General features: G+C 37.9%; 3 protein-coding genes across 3 annotated transcripts; 1 reads left to right on the top strand and 2 right to left on the bottom strand.

The window, feature by feature from the left end:
- Positions 1-2,067: 2,067 nt before the first annotated feature.
- LOC145572723 (PKS-NRPS hybrid synthetase cheA-like) lies at positions 2,068-4,597 on the bottom strand. The gene is made up of 3 exons (XM_081631696.1): positions 3,148-4,597; positions 2,879-3,106; positions 2,068-2,681 (listed from the first exon to the last, which is right to left on the bottom strand). Exons 1-3 carry the CDS (start codon positions 4,595-4,597, stop codon positions 2,068-2,070), a joined length of 2,292 nt encoding a protein of 763 aa, XP_081487822.1.
- Positions 4,598-6,067: 1,470 nt separating this feature from the next.
- On the top strand, positions 6,068-8,379 carry LOC145572722 (fructan 6-exohydrolase-like; the record flags this gene model as incomplete). Its single annotated transcript, XM_081631695.1, has 5 exons — positions 6,068-6,955; positions 7,029-7,187; positions 7,467-7,714; positions 7,953-8,043; positions 8,191-8,379. Coding segments are annotated over 5 exons (1,575 nt in total), but the record flags the coding sequence as incomplete, so codon positions are not given.
- A 4,195-nt stretch (positions 8,380-12,574) lies between these two features.
- On the bottom strand, positions 12,575-13,015 carry LOC145572721 (uncharacterized). The gene has a single exon (XM_081631694.1). The coding sequence runs from the start codon at positions 13,013-13,015 to the stop codon at positions 12,575-12,577; it is 441 nt and encodes a 146-aa protein (XP_081487820.1).
- Positions 13,016-20,847: the final 7,832 nt, after the last annotated feature.

Genomic DNA, 20,847 nt, shown 5'->3' with positions numbered 1-20,847 from the left:
AGGGCAGCTTCTCGCACGGCGGATGATGTCTTGGGTTGGCCTTCAGATGCTCAGCACGAGCTAGATCAGGTCATGGATGATTATGATTCTGATCATCATGACACGGAAGATGCCACGACTTCAGAGAGTGGGCGAGGAGGATTCGAGCACGGGGAGTCATCGTCTGGGATTTTCGTGAGGAAAGGTAGAGGAGGGAGGTTTGTGGGTTCTACGACTACGACTTCGAGCACCGGCCGTACTCGTAGGTCTCGTGGTTCTCGAGACTCAGATACGTCTTGGCTTGTTCACGAGGCGATGCCAGGTGGTCCAGCTGATGGCAGTCTTATCCCTAGCTATGCAGCTCACGTTGCTTCTCGTGTTTGGGTCGGGGATGATCGTGATCCGTTGAGGTGCCACAGTAGGATTCAGTGGTGTAGGTCGTTGCAGGAATGGGAGACAGAGCTGAGTGCGGATTTACGTGCACGCCTTAGTGTCACTGGAGTACAGCACTTGCCGTCTATCATGCATTTGCACATTGATTGGCCTCTGATCTCTGCGTTCGTTGAACGGTGGCAGCCGGATACGAACACTTTTCATCTCCCCTTTGGTGAGATGACAATCACGCTACACGACGTCGCTTATATTCTGGGGATCCCCGTTGAGGGTGACTTGGTTGACATGGTTAGCGACAGTGCATCTCTCCAGGTTGACTTTCAGGAGTTGTTGGGGCTGAGTAGGGATGAGCTTTTGGTGAAGCCGATAGCTATTTGGGAGAACGGTGCTGTAGCGGTGACTAGCATCTATGAACGGTGCAAGTTGTTGGATCGGGTCCTAGACGTTGAGTTCATGGGTTTCTTTGTCACACTACTTGGTAGCACCTTGTTCGTTGACAAGAGTGGTCACCGCCTTCTTCCCTCCTGCATTTTAGAGGTGAAGAAGTCTTATGACGATCTTCACCGATATTCTTGGGGGTCAGCTACACTTGCTTTCTTGTATCGGCAGTTGGGTATCGCCTCCCGTATTGAGTGTAAGGCTATCGGAGGTTGTCTCACGCTACTGCAGGCGTGGATATACGTGTACTTCCCATGTTTTCGGCCTTGTCAGGGAGCTTTAGTGGTACAGCCAGGTGAGGCACGGGCCTCAATGTGGGATCCACGCTCAGAGTCGAGGGATCACCAGCGACTTATATCTTTCCGTACCCGACTTGGTCAGATGACTGATGCTGAGGTAGTATGTGAACTTAGCTTGCGTATATTATATTATTATTTAACGTCTTCAAAACTAATGTAACATTCTTCTTATGATTGCGTGTGCAGGTTAACTGGCGGCCCTATACACTTACCCTCGCACAGGACGTCCCGAGAACCATGCACGTACATGGGATGTATACAGTTTCGGGACATTGTCGAGCCGTATAACCCAGACAGGGTTTTACGGCAACTTGGTCATGTGCAGGGGATACCGCGGCCCGGTTTTAGGCCTGACAGCGCGTACAGACCTGCTAATGTCCGGTCGTATAGCGTTACTTTTCGAGGTCAGGGGTTATGGGATAAGTTTGGTCCTGGGAGCTGCTGTTTCGGCCTGTCGTTCCATCCACCTCTATTGGATGGACAGCCCACATGCACACCTGACTACTTGGCCTAGTTTTACACGTACTCCCATCCTCGGCTTATCAGTGATACCGCGGTTCTTGCCCCCCCACCAATTCCAGGGAGGACGAACACTGATTACGTAAGTATTTGTTACTTGTTTTCCATAGATTACTGTGCAACTTAATATTGGTAATGATTATTTTTTGTATTTTTTACAGTGGATGGGTCGCTCCATGCATGTTATACGACGATTCATTGCTGAAAGCGGCGGTGAGATTACCCAGACAGTGGTTGAGGCCCAGGACCTTATTGCGGCGTGGGACGCAATGATGAGGATGTAGTTGATTTCATTTTCTTATTTAGAAACTAAATTCATTTGTTTAGGTTATGTTGTAAAATTTTTTAAATTTATTATTTGAATTTAAATTTGCATAATACATTGCTTAATTCTACAACTATGCAAAGTTCTACAACTAAACATTACAAAGTTCTATCACTAATTTGTAGCTAAAGTATGCCATGTTGCTATCCGACCTACATATCGTTGATCCCAGTCTTGCACACTAAAATCGCGCACGTCGTACCAAAAACCTGCTACAGGAGGGACTGGAAAATTAGGTGACATGTCCAATCGAACATAGTGATAGTTTGCCAGTGTGAGGAGTGCAAACTCCCTATATGGGCCCGTGGCAGTGGACGAGGCACTCCATGGTAGCACAGTGATGCATGGATACACACCTATTCCATCTACGCCAGCACCGAAAAGCATAATGGCAGTGTTGAATAGGTTAGCGATCGGAAACAAGTCCTGAAACACTACCATCCAATGTTCACTTGTGCATCTCCCACCAGTCCATCTGATACGACGAACCTCGTTCTCCAGTTGATCAGCATAAATTTGAGAGTAAATGTTAGGATGCGCGGCAACCTCGTTTGCAACCATAGTCCTGGCCAACATCCACTGCTCCTGGTCACCCAAAAAGAAATCTGCAATACATCGAAATCCGCAATTTCCGTCACCTATCGGGTCAAGCCAACCTTCCAAAAACGGCAACATGAATTTCGGAAGATGATCGACGTATAAAAAATCATCGATGTTCATCTGACTACCTGTAATAATCACCAGGAAAGTATTTTAGCATTATAAAAACCCGACAACATCCGCACTAATTAAATCCCAAAAGAATTAATTAAATGTAAAACATATTAACAACAACAACAATAATAATAATAATAGTAAGTAACAATAATAATAATAATAATAATAATAATAATAATAATAATAATAATAATAATAAAGCATATACCAGAAGGCGTTTCCATGTTTACTGATGATTGTGATCGACCACGTCCGGAGCTAGATGTAGAAGTAGCACGACCCCTACTTCGGCCGCGACCTCGCCCACGACCACTACTACGGCCACCCGGAATATGCTCGAAGCCACTTGGATCACACCTGGTAGATGAGGACCACTGTTGGCCTTGTGGTCGACCCCTGGTTGTCTCATTTATCTCGGGCTCTTCATAATCTACATCTTCAGGGCAAACAACACTCGGTTCACATTTCGCACAAAACTGGCATCACGAAGTAGTACCTCATCAACCAGGGATCTAAACTGCGTCGTGTCCTGTTCCAACTCATCCTCAAAGATAGGAATGTCAACACCGTCTCCAATGACTAGGGTTTTCCAAAAAGGATGGACCTGATCCAAATACAACCCCGTACCACCCTGAATCGAGGTGTGTATAGTACAAGCGCATGGGAGTCCGTGTGTCATCAACATCGCACAACCACAACGCTCGTACACATCATCAGATAACTCTCTCATCCTGTTCACCTCCTGCTTAAGAATTTTGAGAGCATGGAAGGAAACATAGCCACTGAGATTGTGCAAGGGCATTCCCCTGTACTCCACTCCAATTCGTCGTCTGGAGTCCTCCAAATGATGAAGAATTTGAATAAGCAAACCCTCAGTGGCGCGGTGTACACGGTTGAAGATAGAATCCATTGACCCTTTGGAGCTTCCGAGCCACTGTTTAAGCACAGAATGTTGACTCTCTACTCTACACGTGTTCACGTTACCAAAGTGCAGCACCTTATTTGTCCAAGCCGGAATAAACTTGTTCTTGTGCACAAGCCAAGTTTTTTTCACATAATCCACAATGGTATGCCTTGACCTTCCCCAAGTATCCTTCATTTGTTGCAACTCAAATTCATATTCATCCTCAGTTGTCGCATTCATGATTTTTGACCACCTCCCATTCCTAAATTTATCGGCAGTCACCATGTCTTTCTTACACAAATGGTATACCTTGGCCAACACATCTTTGTTGATGTGCCACCTACATAGCAAGTGAGCTGTGTTTGGGAATATCTCTTTCACCGCCTTCATAAGTCCCAACTCTCGATCAGTTAGTATCACCTTAGGAGTCACTTCAAAACCTATATACAACTTCAATTTCTCCAAGACCCACTTGTAACTCTCATAGGACTCTGTCTTCATTAAAGCATACGCGATCAAAAAGTTTTGATTTGTCGGTGTGATCCTAACAATCTCGAAAAACGGCATGTTGTATCTGTTTGTCTTGTAAGTGGAATCCATCCCTATGACATGTGGATATGTTCGTAACATATTCGCCATCTCTGGATGTGCCATAAAGGCGTGGGTGACAACACGTGTGTCGGGGTCAGCAGCTACCCAACTAACGTATTTGCGCTCATTGGCCAAGTAAAGGAACTGGTTGACGACATCTCTCCTTTCACTAGCATCAACCCTAACACGACTTCTGAAATTGTAGATGTGTCTCATATTAGGGTTCTCAGTGGGAAACGCATCTTTCACTGCCGCCATTATGTGACTAGGTTTAGCACATGCTGAACTCATTTGACTAACCAATTGCTTCGCAGCCGGACTTAGACCACTCACTTGCCGATGACCCTCTCGATATACCATTATTGGGTGGTTATGCAAGCCATGCAAACCTGATGAAGAATGATTTTCCACCCTTGATCGTCCACCATACATGTGACCTTGATACGAAATGGACACTTAACACCCTTTATTTTCGTGTTTTTCCGTACAACATTCTCCATATCTCTATCTTCGGCTGTGTTTCTATGGCCACGATCGCACTTAAGATACTTGATCGGTCGACCATCTCGTTGTTTCTTATACGAAGACTTTGTAAGGAAAAAGCCATAACGTATGGAAATGTTTTGTGCCCATTCAAATGCTTCTTCAAAAGTCGGGAAGATCATTGACGTTATAAAATATGAACTGTAGTCGATGCCATCACCACCATAATCCGGTAGTGATGCCTATTAAACATCCCAATAAAATATTTTTAAAATAATAATCAAAATAATAATAATCATAACAACAATAATAATCATAATCATAGTTATAGTAATAATAATAACAACAAGAACAATAATAATAATAATAATAATAATAATAACAATGAAATAATAATAATAATAATAATAATAACAATTAAATAATAATAATAAAAACAATATTAATTAAAAAAAAAAACAAACCGGGCGGTTAAACCGTGCAATCCGGGCGGTTCAACCACGGTCAAACCGTGTAGTCCAGGCGGTTTGACCATGGTCAAAAACGGATGTCAATCAAATTAAAACGGATGTAGTCTGTAGTATTATATACGGAGTACTCTTCCGTTTCAATAGTTTCTATCCATTTTGAAATCTTTTGTATAAATTAAGAAGAGGGAAATTTTTTTAGAATAACGTACATCGTATGATTATTGGAACCATTAAAACATATCGAGACCAAATTATTTCTTTAGGAGAGGGAAATCCACTATCATTCCCACCTTCCCCCCTTCCCGATATAGATATATGAGGAGGTCTTTCCCGAAATGACCCTTATTATAATAACTATTATTATGAAAATTAACAAAAACTTACAAAGTCAAACGAATTACAAGAAATTAGTGGGGAGCCGGGATACAATCTGGGCCCTCACTTCTTTAGCTATAGGGAACTCGATCCTGTTGAAGATGTGAGCAGCTGCACGAGCACCTCTGAGTCCTAGCGAACGTCTGAACCTGATTCAACAACGCAATAACTTTAGCTTCTTCTATAAAATAAACTAACTCATTAAGTTTTGCAGGATATCCAACGCATAAATTTGACCAGTTATATTTTGAATTATGTAATAGTGTAAATTATGAAAATTTGATCTAAGAAAATATAATAATTTATGAGATATTGAACTAACCTATGTACCAAGTTTATTTGATAAATGTATTGAAGTGATATTTAAGATCCAAAATCATAGGCCAATTTGACTTTTTATTTTTGCATTTGCCAACTTCCCAAGAGAACGAATTGGGATAAAAAATTAAGGTTTTAATAAGAATACTAATCATGAATTAGTCCAAATAATTGAGTGTTCATTATTAACCAATGACTCAATCATGCATTACATATATGTTGATTTAATAATTAACAATTTTATATATTTTTTAATTTTGTTGTAGGACCTTTTAGTTACAAAGGAATATATCATCTATTTTACCAATATTACCCTTACACACCTAAATGGGCCAAATGGCGCATGGGTGGAATAGTATGGGGACATTCTACATCAACTGACCTAATCAATTGGAAACAACAACCAATTGCCCTTTCTCCATCTGAATCTTACGATATTAGGGGAATTTGGTCTGGTTCTACTACCATACTTCCTGGTAATAAACCTGCTATTTTTTACACTGGTGGTAACCTTGAAAATAACCAACTTCAAAATCTAGCCTTTCCCAAAGATTTGTGTGACCCTTACCTTAAAGAATGGGTTAAAGCACCCCAAAATCCAGTTATAGATCCCCTACAATATAACACCATTGATCCCAAAGAGCTTAGAGATCCGGCCACTGCTTGGCTATTGTCGGATGGTAAGTGGCGAACCGTTATCGGTACTAAACAAGGAAGAACCGGATCTGCAGCTCTTTTCACAAGTGAGGACTTCATAACTTGGAACAAGGTTGATCATCCTTTACATTCAGTTCAAGATGTTGGGATGTGGGAATGTCTTGATTTTTTCCCGGTTTATGTTGGAAAGTCAATAGGTGCTGATACATCTGTTACTGGTGACCATGTTAAACATGTTCTTAAGATAAGTTTGGTTGATGGTCAAAAAGAACTCTACACCATTGGAAGGTACGACATTGAGAACGACGTGTATGTACCGGATGAAGGGTCTATTGAAAATTTATCAGGGTTGATGTGTGATTATGGAAAATTTTACGCGTCAAAGTCATTCTTTGATAGTAAGACCAATCGAAGAATACTATTCGGGTGGGTTAGTGAATCTTCAACCCCTGAAGATGACAATATAAAGGGATGGTCCGGACTACAGGTATATAATTAAATTGATGTGTGTGCATAAATTGATTATTTATCTAGCTTAATTGTTGTTGTATGTATTTAAGGGAATCCCAAGAACAATTGTGCTAGATGACTTTGGCAAACAGTTGGTGCAATGGCCAGTCACGGAAGTTGAAACATTACGAAATAGTCAAGTGGATTTGCCTTCTCAAGTAATTAAAGGAGGATCAGTAGTTGAAATATCTGGAATCACAAGCTCTCAGGTAACAAGGATTATGTTACAATGTTAATTCGTGATCACAAATTATAATTGTTTATTATATAGAGTAACTTTTAACGAGTTCATATAAACCTTTAACCAACACTGTAAGTCTTTAGTTGAATTGGTTTTTTAACTTCAAATCGGTAAATATACTCCATCATTTTTAACTTTAATCTAACATATACCGAGATGATGACATAGATGATTTGTAGCCTTCTTCGTGTTTTACAATAATACCCGTCATATTCTAGAGTTTATAATGTTTTTTTTCGCCTTAAAGGCGGATGTGGAAATTTCATTTGAAATACCAGACTTGGAAAATATTGAAGAGTTAGACCCGACGTGGACCAACCCAGAGACATTATGCCGCGAAAAGGGGGTATCAGTTGAAGGACGAATCGGGCCATTTGGGCTGCTAACGCTTGCTTCAACAGGCTTAGAAGAATACACTGCAGTCTTCTTCAGAGTTTTCAAGGAACCAAATGCCCCAAACAAATATGTAGTCTCAATGGGCAATGACTTAAGCAGGTTACATACACAACTATCTTTAAACTTTAGCATTCAAATTATAATACCTGTACTAGTTTTACTTTTGCATCATAGGTACGTACGTAAATTGTAACGAATAGAACTTAGAACTTAGATATAGATTTTATCAACTTATATTATGATTTTGCTTTTATAAATGTAGATTGTCTTTGTAAAGTTGCATTATTCATTAGTTATTATACTTTACAAGTGTATCATTCGTTTTTTGGTTGCACAGATCTTCTCAAAATACAACAACAGATAAACCTAGTTACGGAACTTTTATGGACGTGGATCCTACTAAAGATGAGCTATCTTTAAGGGTATTGGTGAGTTAAAACAAGCTAGCTTTTATTTTAATATTCGCACTTCATTCGTACTGGCATTATTGTATTTTCATTCCAAAAAATATCGTAAAATGCCTGCAATAAAAATTTATAATTTATTTGTTATTTTTATATTTATTTATTTTACAGATTGATCATTCCATAGTGGAGAGTTTTGGTGCTAAAGGGAAGAATTGCATGACTGCAAGAGTTTATCCCACACTAGCAATAAATGACAAAGCAAAGTTATATTTGTTCAACTATGGAACCGAAGATGTTTATATTACTAAATTGAGTGCTTGGAGTATGAGGAGGGCTGAAGTTAATCTTCCAATGTAAATTATGAAAATTTGTTCTATGCTTAATCTACAGATGTGTAATAATTGAAAGAAATCTTTTCCGTGAGTATTGCATTCCACTTACTGTCAATATATACAATCTACATGCTTAAGTTAAGCCACTAATTAAGCTAAGGGATATACATCAAATATTCTAAGCTACAAAGTAGGAAACTAATTATATACAAAGTCAAAGATATATTATGAGTAATATATCTTAACACACCCCGTAGTCAAAGCGGGAGGAGGACGGACACTTAGACTATTTCTGAAATCCTCAAAAAGCACTCGTGGGAGGCCCTTAATGAAGATGTCCGCAATTTGATGCCTTGAGGGAACATGGAGGACTCGCACTTCACCCCTAGCCACCTTTTCACAAACAAAAAGTATGTCCATCTCAATATGCTTGGTCCGTTGATGATGTACTGGATTACCCGAAAGATAAATAGCACTCACATTGTCACAATACACCAATGTAGCCTTTTTAATCGGACAATGTAGCTCCACTAACAAATTCCGAATCCAGCATGACTCAGAAACCACATTAGCAACACCACGGTACTTTGCCTCTGCACTAGACTTAGAAAGAGTAGCTTGTCGTTTAGAGGACCAAGAAATCAAATTATCACCCAAAAATACACAATATCCGGATGTGGAGCGTCTCGTATCGGGACATCCACCCCAATCAGCATCAATATAAGATATAAGTGAAGAAGTAGATGATGGATAAAGATGTAAACCGTGCTCAAGAGTACCTTGTACGTACTGAATAATATGCTTAAGATCAGCCATATGAGTCTCCTTCGGCTCATGCATATGCAAGAAAACCTGTTGCACGGCATAAGATATATCCGGCCTTGTAAAAGTGAGATATTGCAGTGCCCCAGCAAGACTGGGTACAAGATCAGATCTGCAAATGGGGAACCCGAAGCACTGACCTTCGGCTTAACTTCAACTGGAGTAGCCGAAGGCTTACACGAGCTCATCCCCGCCCTGTCAATGATTTCCTCAACATATTTTCGTTGTGACAAAAATAATCCACCCTTATGCCTTGTCACGTCAATACCAAGAAAATAATTAAGAAGACCCAAGTCCTTCATAACAAACTCTGAGTTAAGACGGGACATAATAGATTGCCTTAGAGCATCATTAGAAGTGGTAAGAATAATATCATCAACATATAGCAACAAATAAGCCACATCCTTGCCAGCACGATAAATAAAGAGAGAATTGTCACTCCTACTATTAGTAAAACCAATAGAAGCAATAAAATCAGCAAACCGCTTGTACCAAGCTCTGGGTGCCTGTTTAAGACCATATAATGATTTCTGTAGTAAACACACATAATCAGGGTGAGTTCGATCACGGAAACCAAGAGGTTGATACATATAGACAATCTCTTTAAACTCACCATGCAAAAAAGCATTCTTCACATTAAATTGATGAATTTTCCAAGCCTTAGATAGGGCCAAGCTAAGAACAGTACAGATGGTAGCCGGTTTCACCACCGGACTAAAAGTCTCCCCACAATAAATGCCAACCTGTTGCGTTTTGCCATCACCTACAAGAAGCGCTTTATGCCTCTCAAAGAAACCGTTAGATTTCACCTTATGAGTAAAAATCCACATAGAACGAATAACATTAACATCAAGCGATGGGGCACCAACTCCCACGTCTTATTATTAATAAGAGCATTAAATTCATCATCCATAGTCATTTTCCAATTCGGGTCACGAAGAGCAGAAATGGGGTTACGAGGGAGAGGGGATTTCGTAACATTTGAAATCATAGCATTGAAATTTTTATATTTTGGATTTGGTTTAGAAATACCATTTTTGCTTCTTGTGACAATATAAGAAGGAGGAATTGGATTTGAAGTGGGAATGGGCTGGCTTGGGGAGGAGATTGAAGCATTTTGGCTTGCTGTATGGGTAGACCGCAAGTGGGCCGTAGCTGATTGAACAGGCCCACGGTCCGCTTGTGATCTATTTTGCCCAACAGAAGCTGCCATGCTTGGAGAGGTAAAAGGGCCACGAACTGGGCTAGAAAGAGGAGAAGAAGACCGGCCTGGGCTGGGCTGGAGGGAGGAGAAAGGGCATTCGGCCCAGAGTGGAGGGGTGTAACCGAAGGTGGGCTAAGAGGGGGAGCCTGCCTTGGTGACGTGTGGGCCGTTTGAGTGGGTTGCCCAGCCGTGTTTTGTAAATGGTGAAGAATAGAATGATGAAGACCCTCATCCAAGAAGTCATAAGTGTGAGAGGTGGGTGTATGCAACTTAGCAAAAGGAAAAACCGATTCATCAAACACAACATGGCGGCTTATGAAAATCCTATGAGAAGAAAGATCATAACATTTATAACCCCTATGATTTGACGGAAACCCCAAGAAAACACATGGTGTAGAACGAGCTTGGAATTTATTAATAGTGGTGGACGGAAATAAGGGGTAACACAAGCAACCAAAAACACGTAGATGAGAATAAGACGGCTTCCTTTGATATAGAACTTCGAGAGGTGACTTAGACTCTAGTAACTTACTTGGAAGTATATTATGAAGGTAAGTTGTAATGCATGATGCCAAAAGGAAGGAGGCAATGATGCATGTGCAAGAAGAGTGCGAATAATATTATTCAATGACCTTATTTTTCGTTCGGCCTTCCCATTTTGTGATGAAGTATGTGGACAAGAAACACGGAAAGACATACCATTAGACTCACATAAAACCCAAAAAGGTCCATTATCATACTCCCTCCCATTATCACATTGAAATGTTTTAATAAGTCTTTCAAATTGGGTTCGAATTAATGCTTGAAATGCCAAAACTTTTTTATAAACATCCGATTTCTTAGCTAATGGGAATGTCCACAAAAACTTAGAAAAATCATCCAAAATAAGCATATAATAACGATGGCCCGATGAGCTTAAAACAGGTGATGACCATAGATCACTATGAACAATATCAAAAGGCATAGTAGTAGTAGAAGTAGAAGAAATAAATGGCAATTTAATATGTTTTCCAAGTACACAAGAATGACAAACACTTGATCTAGAGGAGTGAGTACATTCAATGTTTTTATTATTACTAAGAGTCTTTACAATAGGAGATCCCCAATGTCCCAATCGATCATGCCAAAAGGAAGATGCTAAAGCAGGTTAGGTTCAAGGAGAAGAACGTGAGAAAGTGGTAGTGAGTGGATAAAGGTCCCCTTGGCTATCATATCTCATTATTGGCATCCCCGTCCGATAATCCTTCACAAAAAAACCATAAGGGTCAAACTCAACAGACACATAGTTTTCAGTGGTAAACTTACGAACAGAGATTAGATTTTTAATTAGTTTTGGGGCATGTAGGACATTAGAGAGGGATAAAGGGGGATTTGGGGACGGTAAAGTCGTATTACCACAACCACGAATTGGAATACAATGACCACTACCAACAATAATACCATTATAATGATTGCTCAAATTAACATAAGACGAGAGATTACCGTTGGTGGATGTCATATGAGAAGTAGCACCGGTGTCCATGTACCGCGAGGGATCGGGCTGCTGCAAAGACATAGTGTGGAAAGCCTCTTCAAGGTCCGTTGGAGCATATGAATTAGACTGTGAAGCTGTATATGCCTGTTGCTGGGGTCGTGGACCAAGGAGGCCATGTTGCTGTCTCGGTGGGCCTTGAGGCCAATCCCAACCTTGGGTTGGATATGGGTTAGGTGGGAGCAGCCCATGGCCAACCCCAAGGTGGGTAAGCTTGTTGCTGCCAAGGGGACATACCCCATTGCTGCTGCTGTCCACTGCCGCCACGGCCTGCACCGCCGGCGCCGCCTGAACCTTGACCACCACCAGCGGTAGAACCACGGCCACCGCCGTTGTTCCCTTTCCGGCTAGAATTTTTCTTTTGGTTTTCCCCTTCCCGCGAGAATTCCCTGAGCCATCAGAACCCAAATCACCATCACAAGAAGTCGCCACCATAGCAGACGCCGAGCCCGAAGCTATGGCTGCCCGTTTTGCCAAGCCCGCCTCCTCCAAAGTAAACATCGAACGGGCTTGGTAAAATTAAGGGAGAGGAGAGCTTTGTCGTATAAGAGTAGCAACACCATTATACGGTTCGGTGAGACCCGAAACCAACTGTAGAATGAGTCGATTATTGTCCACCGGAGCTCCAACATTCCGCAATTGATCGGAAAGACCCTTGAGTCTTTAACAGTAAGCCGATGCATTTGGAAATTCCTCCTTTTTTGTAGAGGAAAATTCTTGTTCTAGAGTTACGGCACGAGAGTTTTGATTGTCTTGGAATATATCACGCAACCTATTCCAAGCCTCCATGGTCGTAGCATCGGGTTCAATAATTGTCTGCAAAAGATCGTTGGAAATAGTGGCATAAATCCATGAGATCACGGCTGCATCCAAAATAGTCCACAATTCTTTCTCCTCGTCAGTGAGAGGTGCCTTGTCCTTCGCCTTATCCTTGGATAGGGGAGGGATAATGTGATCGAGAACCCGGTGAGAACGAGCGTGAATTTTCAAGAGTTCCGCCCAAGTAGAGTATTGGGAGTTGTCCAGTTCAAGAACTACTAGAATAGAGGTCTTGATATTATTCATAATGAGTGCGGGGTGATATGAGGACTTTGATTCCCCCATAGATAGAAAACAGAGAAGAGAAGAGATTGAGAAAAGGGCGGAAAATTGCTAGGTGTAGCGGAAGAAATTGCCCTAAGCAACTGATACCATGAAAGAAATCTTTTCCGTGAGTATTGCATTCCACTTACTGTCAATATATACAATCTACATGCTTAAGTTAAGCCACTAATTAAGCTAAGGGATATACATCAAATATTCTAAGCTACAAAGTAGGAAACTAATTATTTACAAAGTCAAAGATATATTATGAGTAATATATCTTAACAATAATCAAATCCTATTTCCGACATAATGGTTTGATGCTATATATGTCATCTATCCTATTTTTTATAAAGTTAAGTTGGTATTGGACGTTCAAGAGAAACGTTAATAAGGATTTTGTGAGTTAAGCTTTGGATTTTTTTTTCAATTCCGATTTTAATTTCAATGAATTGATTAAATTTATTGTGGATTGACTTTCTCATCACTAATCTGAGAAATTTGGAGTTTTTATTTTTCTCTAAAATACTTTTGTACACTAAAGGGCCTTGCTCAGTAACATGATTATTACTTCTTATTAGAATTTGATAAGAAATTTCATTGAATATTATTTAGATTTTAGAAGCATTTTATGGTACGGTATAGCATATAAGCCTCATGTTTGTATACTTAAGCACAATTCCAACGCTTTTTTCTGGTGGTTTTTTTTAAAAAAAAAAAAAAAAATACAATTCCAACTGTATCCAAAAATCATATCATTTAGAGCTACTAATTTAATTTGCTAAAGCAATAAACATTTTCACTTTTAATTATCAAAGGAAAAAAGACAGTTGTTTTAATTTTGAGAAAGTATTGCGTCAATCCACACTGACGAAATGTTTCGTCAGTCCAGCGGATTTTTGATATCCTATATTGACTGAATGATATCCTCTATTGGTTAGATGATATTCTCTATTGGCTGGATGATATCCTCTATTGGCTATATGATATTATAGCTGAATTATATCATATAACCAATAAAGTATATCATATACACAATCATAAATGATATCATATACCCAATAGAGGGTATCATCTAGCCATGATATCATATAGCCAGTAGAAATATCATCCAGCCAGTAGAAATATCATATAGCCAATAAAGAATATTATCCAGCCAGTAGAGGATATCATCCAGCCAATTGAGCAAGGATATCAAAAATCCGCATTTGTTATCGTATATGATTAACAAATGTATTTTTATCTTATAAACAAATAAACCCACTGTCCACAAATCATCGATCACCATATCATCATCATCATCCTAATAAACGGTCCACCACTTCGAAAGAACAAAATCATGCAAATTAATTTGGAATTTGGAGTTACCGAGTCACTGTTAGCATCTATTCAGCAACAAGATACAATGGTGTTTTTGAGCGACGATGTTTAATCTAAATTGAACATTGAAAAAATCAATTTAATCGAAAAATACTACTTGTATGAATTAATATTTACAACAATTAATATTCACTAACATGGAAAATACAAAGTAGGAGATGGCCTGGAGAAGGAGATCCACCATTGATGTCGTCATCGTCGTCATCATCATCATCATCGTCGCCTACAGGGAGAGAAGCTGGAGAAAAAGAAGGAAATCTACCATTGATGTAGTCATCGTTATCATCATCGTCGCCTACATGGAGAGAAGGAGATCCACCATTGCTGTCATCATCGTCATCGTCGTCTTTATCATCATCGTCATTTCTGATCCTCCGCCGCACGAACTATGGTCAGGCTTGACTGACCCAATAGTTAGTGTTTAGTTTTTATTTTCTTTATTCTAAGTTCTAACTACTTAAATTTGCAAAACCTTATCTACGTTGAAGAACCAAAATTACTTTTATTGAGCTCAACTAATTTCATAATTGTACATCGTTCATTTTTACTTAATTTATTTACAACATTTTTTTACTAATTTACTTATTCTTATTAATAACATTGATTTAAATAGACAGGGAGAATAATTAAACTCTAAGCCCAAACCAAACCCGGTCTATGGACTTACTTCAATTTTAGACAGATTTTTCGAAATTGGTGTGAAATCATGGATTATAACCTTCACTTCTGGATATTTTCATACTTTTCTGAGCCGGAAAAGAAAAGCTAATTTAACATCCATTGACCTTAAGAGACTTTGGGAGACCTTTTGGATAGTTAAAACTATTCACTTTGCCTTCACTACTAGAAAACAACTCATTTTCGACGAACCGGTTCCGACGGATGCATAATTCCGTCGAAAAATTCAAAATTTTCAACGATTTATTTTTCGTCGGATATTTGACGAATTCAAAAAATCCGTTGAAAACCCGTCGGAAAATTCCGGCAGAATTTAAATCCGTCGGAATATATGTAATTTCCGACGGAATTTTCCGTCGTAAAGTAAAATTTCCGACGGATTTATATTCCGTCGGAAATTTCCGCCGGAATATAAATAAGGAAATTTTGACTTTTACCACCAAAAAAAATCAAAAAATTGTTTTTTACCACCAAAACTTCTAAAACTTTTATTTTACCACCAAAAAAATTTCTAAAAATTGTTTTTTACCACCAAACGGCAAGAAAACCGTTAAATCTAACGGCTTAAAAAAATTTCCTTCGAATTTCGTGCGCAAAATATGTTTTTCATGGGTTTAGGGGGGCACTTTGGCCCTATGGGTCCAATTTGAGGTTAAAATTGACAAAAAATGATCGGAAATGCCTCGTTTTGCGTGTTCACGCAAATCGAGGTTTTTTTAAACACGCAAAACGAGGCATTTCCGATCATTTTTTGTCAATTCTGACCTCAAATTGATCCCAAGTGCATGTGTTTGACACGAAAATCAAAGAATTTAAAAAATTCCGTTAGGTTTTTGACGACAGGTGGTAAAAAACAACTTTTAATTTTTTATTTGGTGGTAAAATAAAAGTTTTAGAAGTTTTGGTGGTAAAAAACATTTTTTTGGTGGTAAAAGTCAAAAAATCCTATAAATAATAATATAACAAAAAATCCTTTTTAACCTTTAAATCTCACGCTCTCTATTCCTCTCTTAAAAAAAAACCCCTCATCTCTCTCTCCTCCTCTTCTCTTTCTTTCTCTTCCTCTTCTTCACTTCTCTCTTTCTCACGCCTCTGTTCTCTCTCCTCAGCTCCTCTCTTTCTCGGCTTTCTCTTTCTCTATCCTCTTCTTCCTCACTTATCTCACGCCTCTTCTCTTTCTCTCTCCTATTCTTCCTCTGCTTTCTTTCTTTCTCTTTCTCAAGCCTTTCTTTCCCTCTTTCTCATGGTCTCTTTCTATGGTCTTTCATTCAAGTTCATGGTTTTTATGGTCAAATTCAACTATGAAATCTCTAGATCTAAAGGTTGCATGGTCGAATTTGGCCGTATTAAACCAAATCCGAGGTGAAATTAACAACTAATAATTTCAGTATTAAAGGTATGCTTCTTGTTTTTAATTTTCTTTCTTTTTTTTGTTTAATTTTGGGTTGTGGTTGTGGTTTTCGGCACCCGTGGTGGGCATTTTTAGGTGGGTGGTTCGCTTAGGATGGGTTTAGTTTGGATGGTTTTAGATCTGGGTTATTTTAGTAGGATTTAGTTTGGGTGGTTTTAGATTTGGGTTTAGGTTGGCCGTGGTGGGTGGTTTTAGATCTGGTTTTAGTTAGGGTGGTGGTGTTTTCGGGCAGTTGGGTGGGGGTGGATCTGGTTCGTTAAGGTGGGTGGTGGGGTGGTTCGGTTAGAGTGGTGGTGGTGTGTTCGGGCAGTTGGGTCGGGGTAGGGTTGACAATGGGATTTTGGATAGTTGGAGGTGGTGATGGGCCGTGCCGGTGGTGGTGTGGCGTTTTTTTTTAATTTGATTGCAGCATTTTCCGACGGAATTTCCATCGGAAATTTCCAACGGAATTGTGTCCGTAGGAAATTTTCGACGGACTTTTCCCGAGCCGGAAAATCTCTTCCGATGATTGAATTCCGTCGGAAAAGTGTTTCCAACAGAAATTTCGCTAAAAAAGGTCGTTTTTCCTACAAATGCATTTTCGACAACCGGTTTCGACGAAAAACAGGGTGTTCCAACGGAAATTTTCCGTTGGAAATGAGTTGTTTTCTAGTAGTGCTTTAAACTATCAATTTAGAGGATTACATACACTTCTCCCATTGTTTGTACAAGGCCATCAGCCCATCACGAATTTTTGTGTGATCAATTAATAGCCGCATATGTTTCCAACTTACATAGCTACGCAAGTAAAGCAATGTGTACTCTGTAGTATATTGTTACTTAGATGGGTACCTACTTTAATATCAAAGGACCCTAAATAATTACGTTCTATCTAATACATTAGGAATTCCCTTCGTGAATAAGGCTTCCTAATATTTATTTTTTCTTACCTTTTAAAAAATAACTAGTTAGTGACCCGGGCGATGCCTCAGGTTTTTTGTTTCTTTGTTATTGTTTGAAGATATTGTGATATTTCATGCTTATAGTTTTTTTAAAATATTGCTCCATATTCCACAAAGTTAGTGTTGTGTGTGACTATTTTATTTAATTCCACTATGTTGTCTTGCTAGAATTTTATACGTATAATTTGCAAGTTTTTCATTTTTAAATAGCATATATATTGAAAATTAATTAGCAATAATAAAATCCCATAAATGCATAAGTAATAGTTAGAATAATTAACAATATCGTACTTGATTGCTAATTTTTACATTCAATAGGTGTATTATTTATCAAGTAAATCATTTATAGACTCTATTTATGTCTCATTTTTTTTCATTTTGTGATGCATCTTCGTTATTTGCTGGGAGTTATTTTTCTTCTGCATCTTCTCCTTGCATAAGGTTCTTTCCAGAGTTGAGAAGCTTCGTTTGTTCAGTTTCCCTGTACAAATTCATATGATGATATCAATGCTTTGGGTTATTTTTTGTTGAGGAAAAGAGGGTTTGGGGGTAGGGGTATCAATATATGCTTACTCTGTGGTTCTTTTTATTTTCCGTTCATTGTCCTCTGATTTAGTTGATGTTGTGTCACTTGCATTTGGGGAACTTGTGTTGTGCAACATATGCGGATCTTCTTGTGTACCTTGGTTGTCGTTCTTTTTTGATGTTTTCATCATGCCATGAATCTTTTGCAGCAAATATTTTGTTTCTAAGTTATAGTTTATGTCAAATGTCTTGTGACAGTTCAACTCCACTGTGTCACTTCTTGTGTTCGCTTTCACACGGAATACAAATTGTTTTCCGATGTATTCTTTTAGGCGACTCATAACTTTGTCCTCCCCGTTAGCCTGCAATTTGTTATTGTAGATTGTGATTTAAATGTGTTAAGTCCTAGTATCCAAATGTGCATATTATTTGAATAATAGTATTAAATGAATGCAGTAGAATATATTAATTGATTTTCCATTTCTTTTGTCTGGCCAATTTTTTTTTTTCTTTTGGTTTATTTTTTGTGGGTTTTGTTTTTACCTTATTGTAGAGGTTCACCATTTCTTCTACTTCAATTCCGACAATCTTCTCAGCTTCTTTATCAAATAATGTCATTTGGCAGCTTTTACTCCCATGGTCTAATTCCACCTTCAATAAGTACCTGTGTATGGGCTGTATTTGTAAATTGTTGTAATTGTAATTTTTTTTCAAAAATAATTTCTTACCTTGGTTTTGGGTATTTCACTCGTAGTTGAGAAACCCTACAAAAACGATCGTCATGTATCATTCGCTTGCATGTGTCACATGATAAATATTTCCATTGTCTATCAGTGCGAAGATTCATTATTATTCCCCTGCAAGTGAATATTTCCTTTTTTGGGTGTGTAGGTATTAATTGATTAGTTTGATCTGAAAATGTACAATAATGGTGTTTCTTGCATTTTGTTTGAAGTTGTATAATGTATGGTGTTTTTTATATTTTTTGTATATCCTTTATAAAAAGGATACACAACTAAACCATCAAATCAAAATTTCACTTGCTTTAAAAAGTTGCAATCAATTTTTTCCTCTCATTGTTAGTCAACCATCATGGCAATGAAATTATTTTTATAAAGTCCTTCTATAAAGTCCTCATAAACAACGCAGGTTGAGCTAGAATTATGTAGTTGTAACTTATGAACTAGAATTATAAAGTCCTTCTATAAAATCTTCAAAAACTAATTTAATAATAATAAATGTAATCACATACATGAAAGGGTGATAATTGAACTAGAATTTCACTTGATCAAAAGTGACAATGAGAGATTAGCCAACTATACAGATTAAACGGAGCTTTTTTCATAATACATAGACACCCAAAAGGAAATATATGCATTATATTTTTTTAAAAAATTGATTTGCACAATAAGAAGAAAGTACCTTAGGCTATTGGAATGAAGTGTCAAGTGTCAACCACTGAAATTAGCCTCAAACAACTCTGCAAATTCCAACATTAAAAAATGAAATTAATGAAATTAACATAACAAATGATGGTTTTGATCAAGTTTTCAAGTTAGGGTGGTTTTGGGATTAGTCTGAATAGGTTTTTCATTTGTATTATTAGTTTTACAGACTAAAAAAGCATTGTTCGTGCCTCATAAATTCACATTTAAGAAATTGACAACCCAAAAAAAAAAATGAAACTTTTAAGGGATTTTTTAATCACTTTAAGACAATAGCTACTGCCACAAATCAATAAAATGAGGATACTTTCAGAGCAAAACACCTTTGCTTGATCACTCGACCGCAATAACTACAAACAAAATTCAATGGAATATATTAATAAACCTTTAGAACGTTGTGACAACTTTGCAGCATAATATGGTTAGTTTTATAGTGAAAGGTTGAGTGATAGTACTAATGTCACACATATTAATTCAGCCATTAATTCCAAAAATTTAGCCAGAAAAAAATTTAACTGTTAACTATTATAATATGAGGCAATTCAATAGTTTAGTCTAATTTTTTTTTCCGGCAATTCTAATTACTACTCTTTAAATGATTGAATACTTTAGTGAGTCAAAAATTGATAATATTGTAGTCACAATCTTCATAAAGATTTTTTATTCAACTAATTTATAATCATCTCAATTATTTAATTTAATAATATTGATTATACAATCAAGGCAATTAAATGATTTTATTTCACAATCAAGACAATTAAAACCCAAATTTCACTTAGGATACTTCTCAAAATCATAGATCGGTTACCTCTTTTTGAGGGGTTGCAACCCGTCAAGTGAAAACATTGACGGCGTCGGCAGCCGACGACCCATCCTCCACCATGATGGACATGGCCTTCCCGTCTTGTAGTATGCCGACCACCATTGTCCGAATTCGTGGTTCCTGATATTTGTTGGAGCTTTTTTGTGTAGAACCATGATGATTCCATATTGTTTTGATACCAAAATTAAAGATTAGGGACTTTGTTTGGTTGTTTATGTTTCGTGAAAAACTATGACTATTCACTTTCAAAGGATTGATAGAAGAAGAAGACAACCTTTCTTTTTATTTATTCTTTTATAATTTTATATTTTTTAAGAAAGAAATGCATAAATATTGCTATTTGTCTGTGAAGTATTTTTTTAGAAAGAAATGACGTGCTCATGTATTACAATGACTTGAATGCATTTGAGAGATTTTATAATTTTTTTTTTAAATATAGATATCAATTGCTATTTTAATAGGGTGAATAAAATAAATATTGTTATTTTAATAGGGTGAATAAGGTGAAAAAGTTTAATGATGTGGCAGTTGATGATGTGGTAATTTTGCTGACTTGGCTTAATTAGAGGGGAAAATTGACACGTAATGCATTGTAACTCCTTGCATTTGAGTTTTAATAATAATATTGATTACATTCATGCTATCAAAAC

Source organism: Chenopodium album, chromosome 12 (genome assembly GCF_948465745.1).
Source record: "Chenopodium album chromosome 12, dcCheAlbu1.1, whole genome shotgun sequence".
NCBI lineage: Eukaryota > Viridiplantae > Streptophyta > Magnoliopsida > Caryophyllales > Amaranthaceae > Chenopodium > Chenopodium album.
The sequence above is the reverse complement of the archived record's forward strand: the minus strand, read 5'-3'. Positions and strand labels throughout refer to the sequence as shown.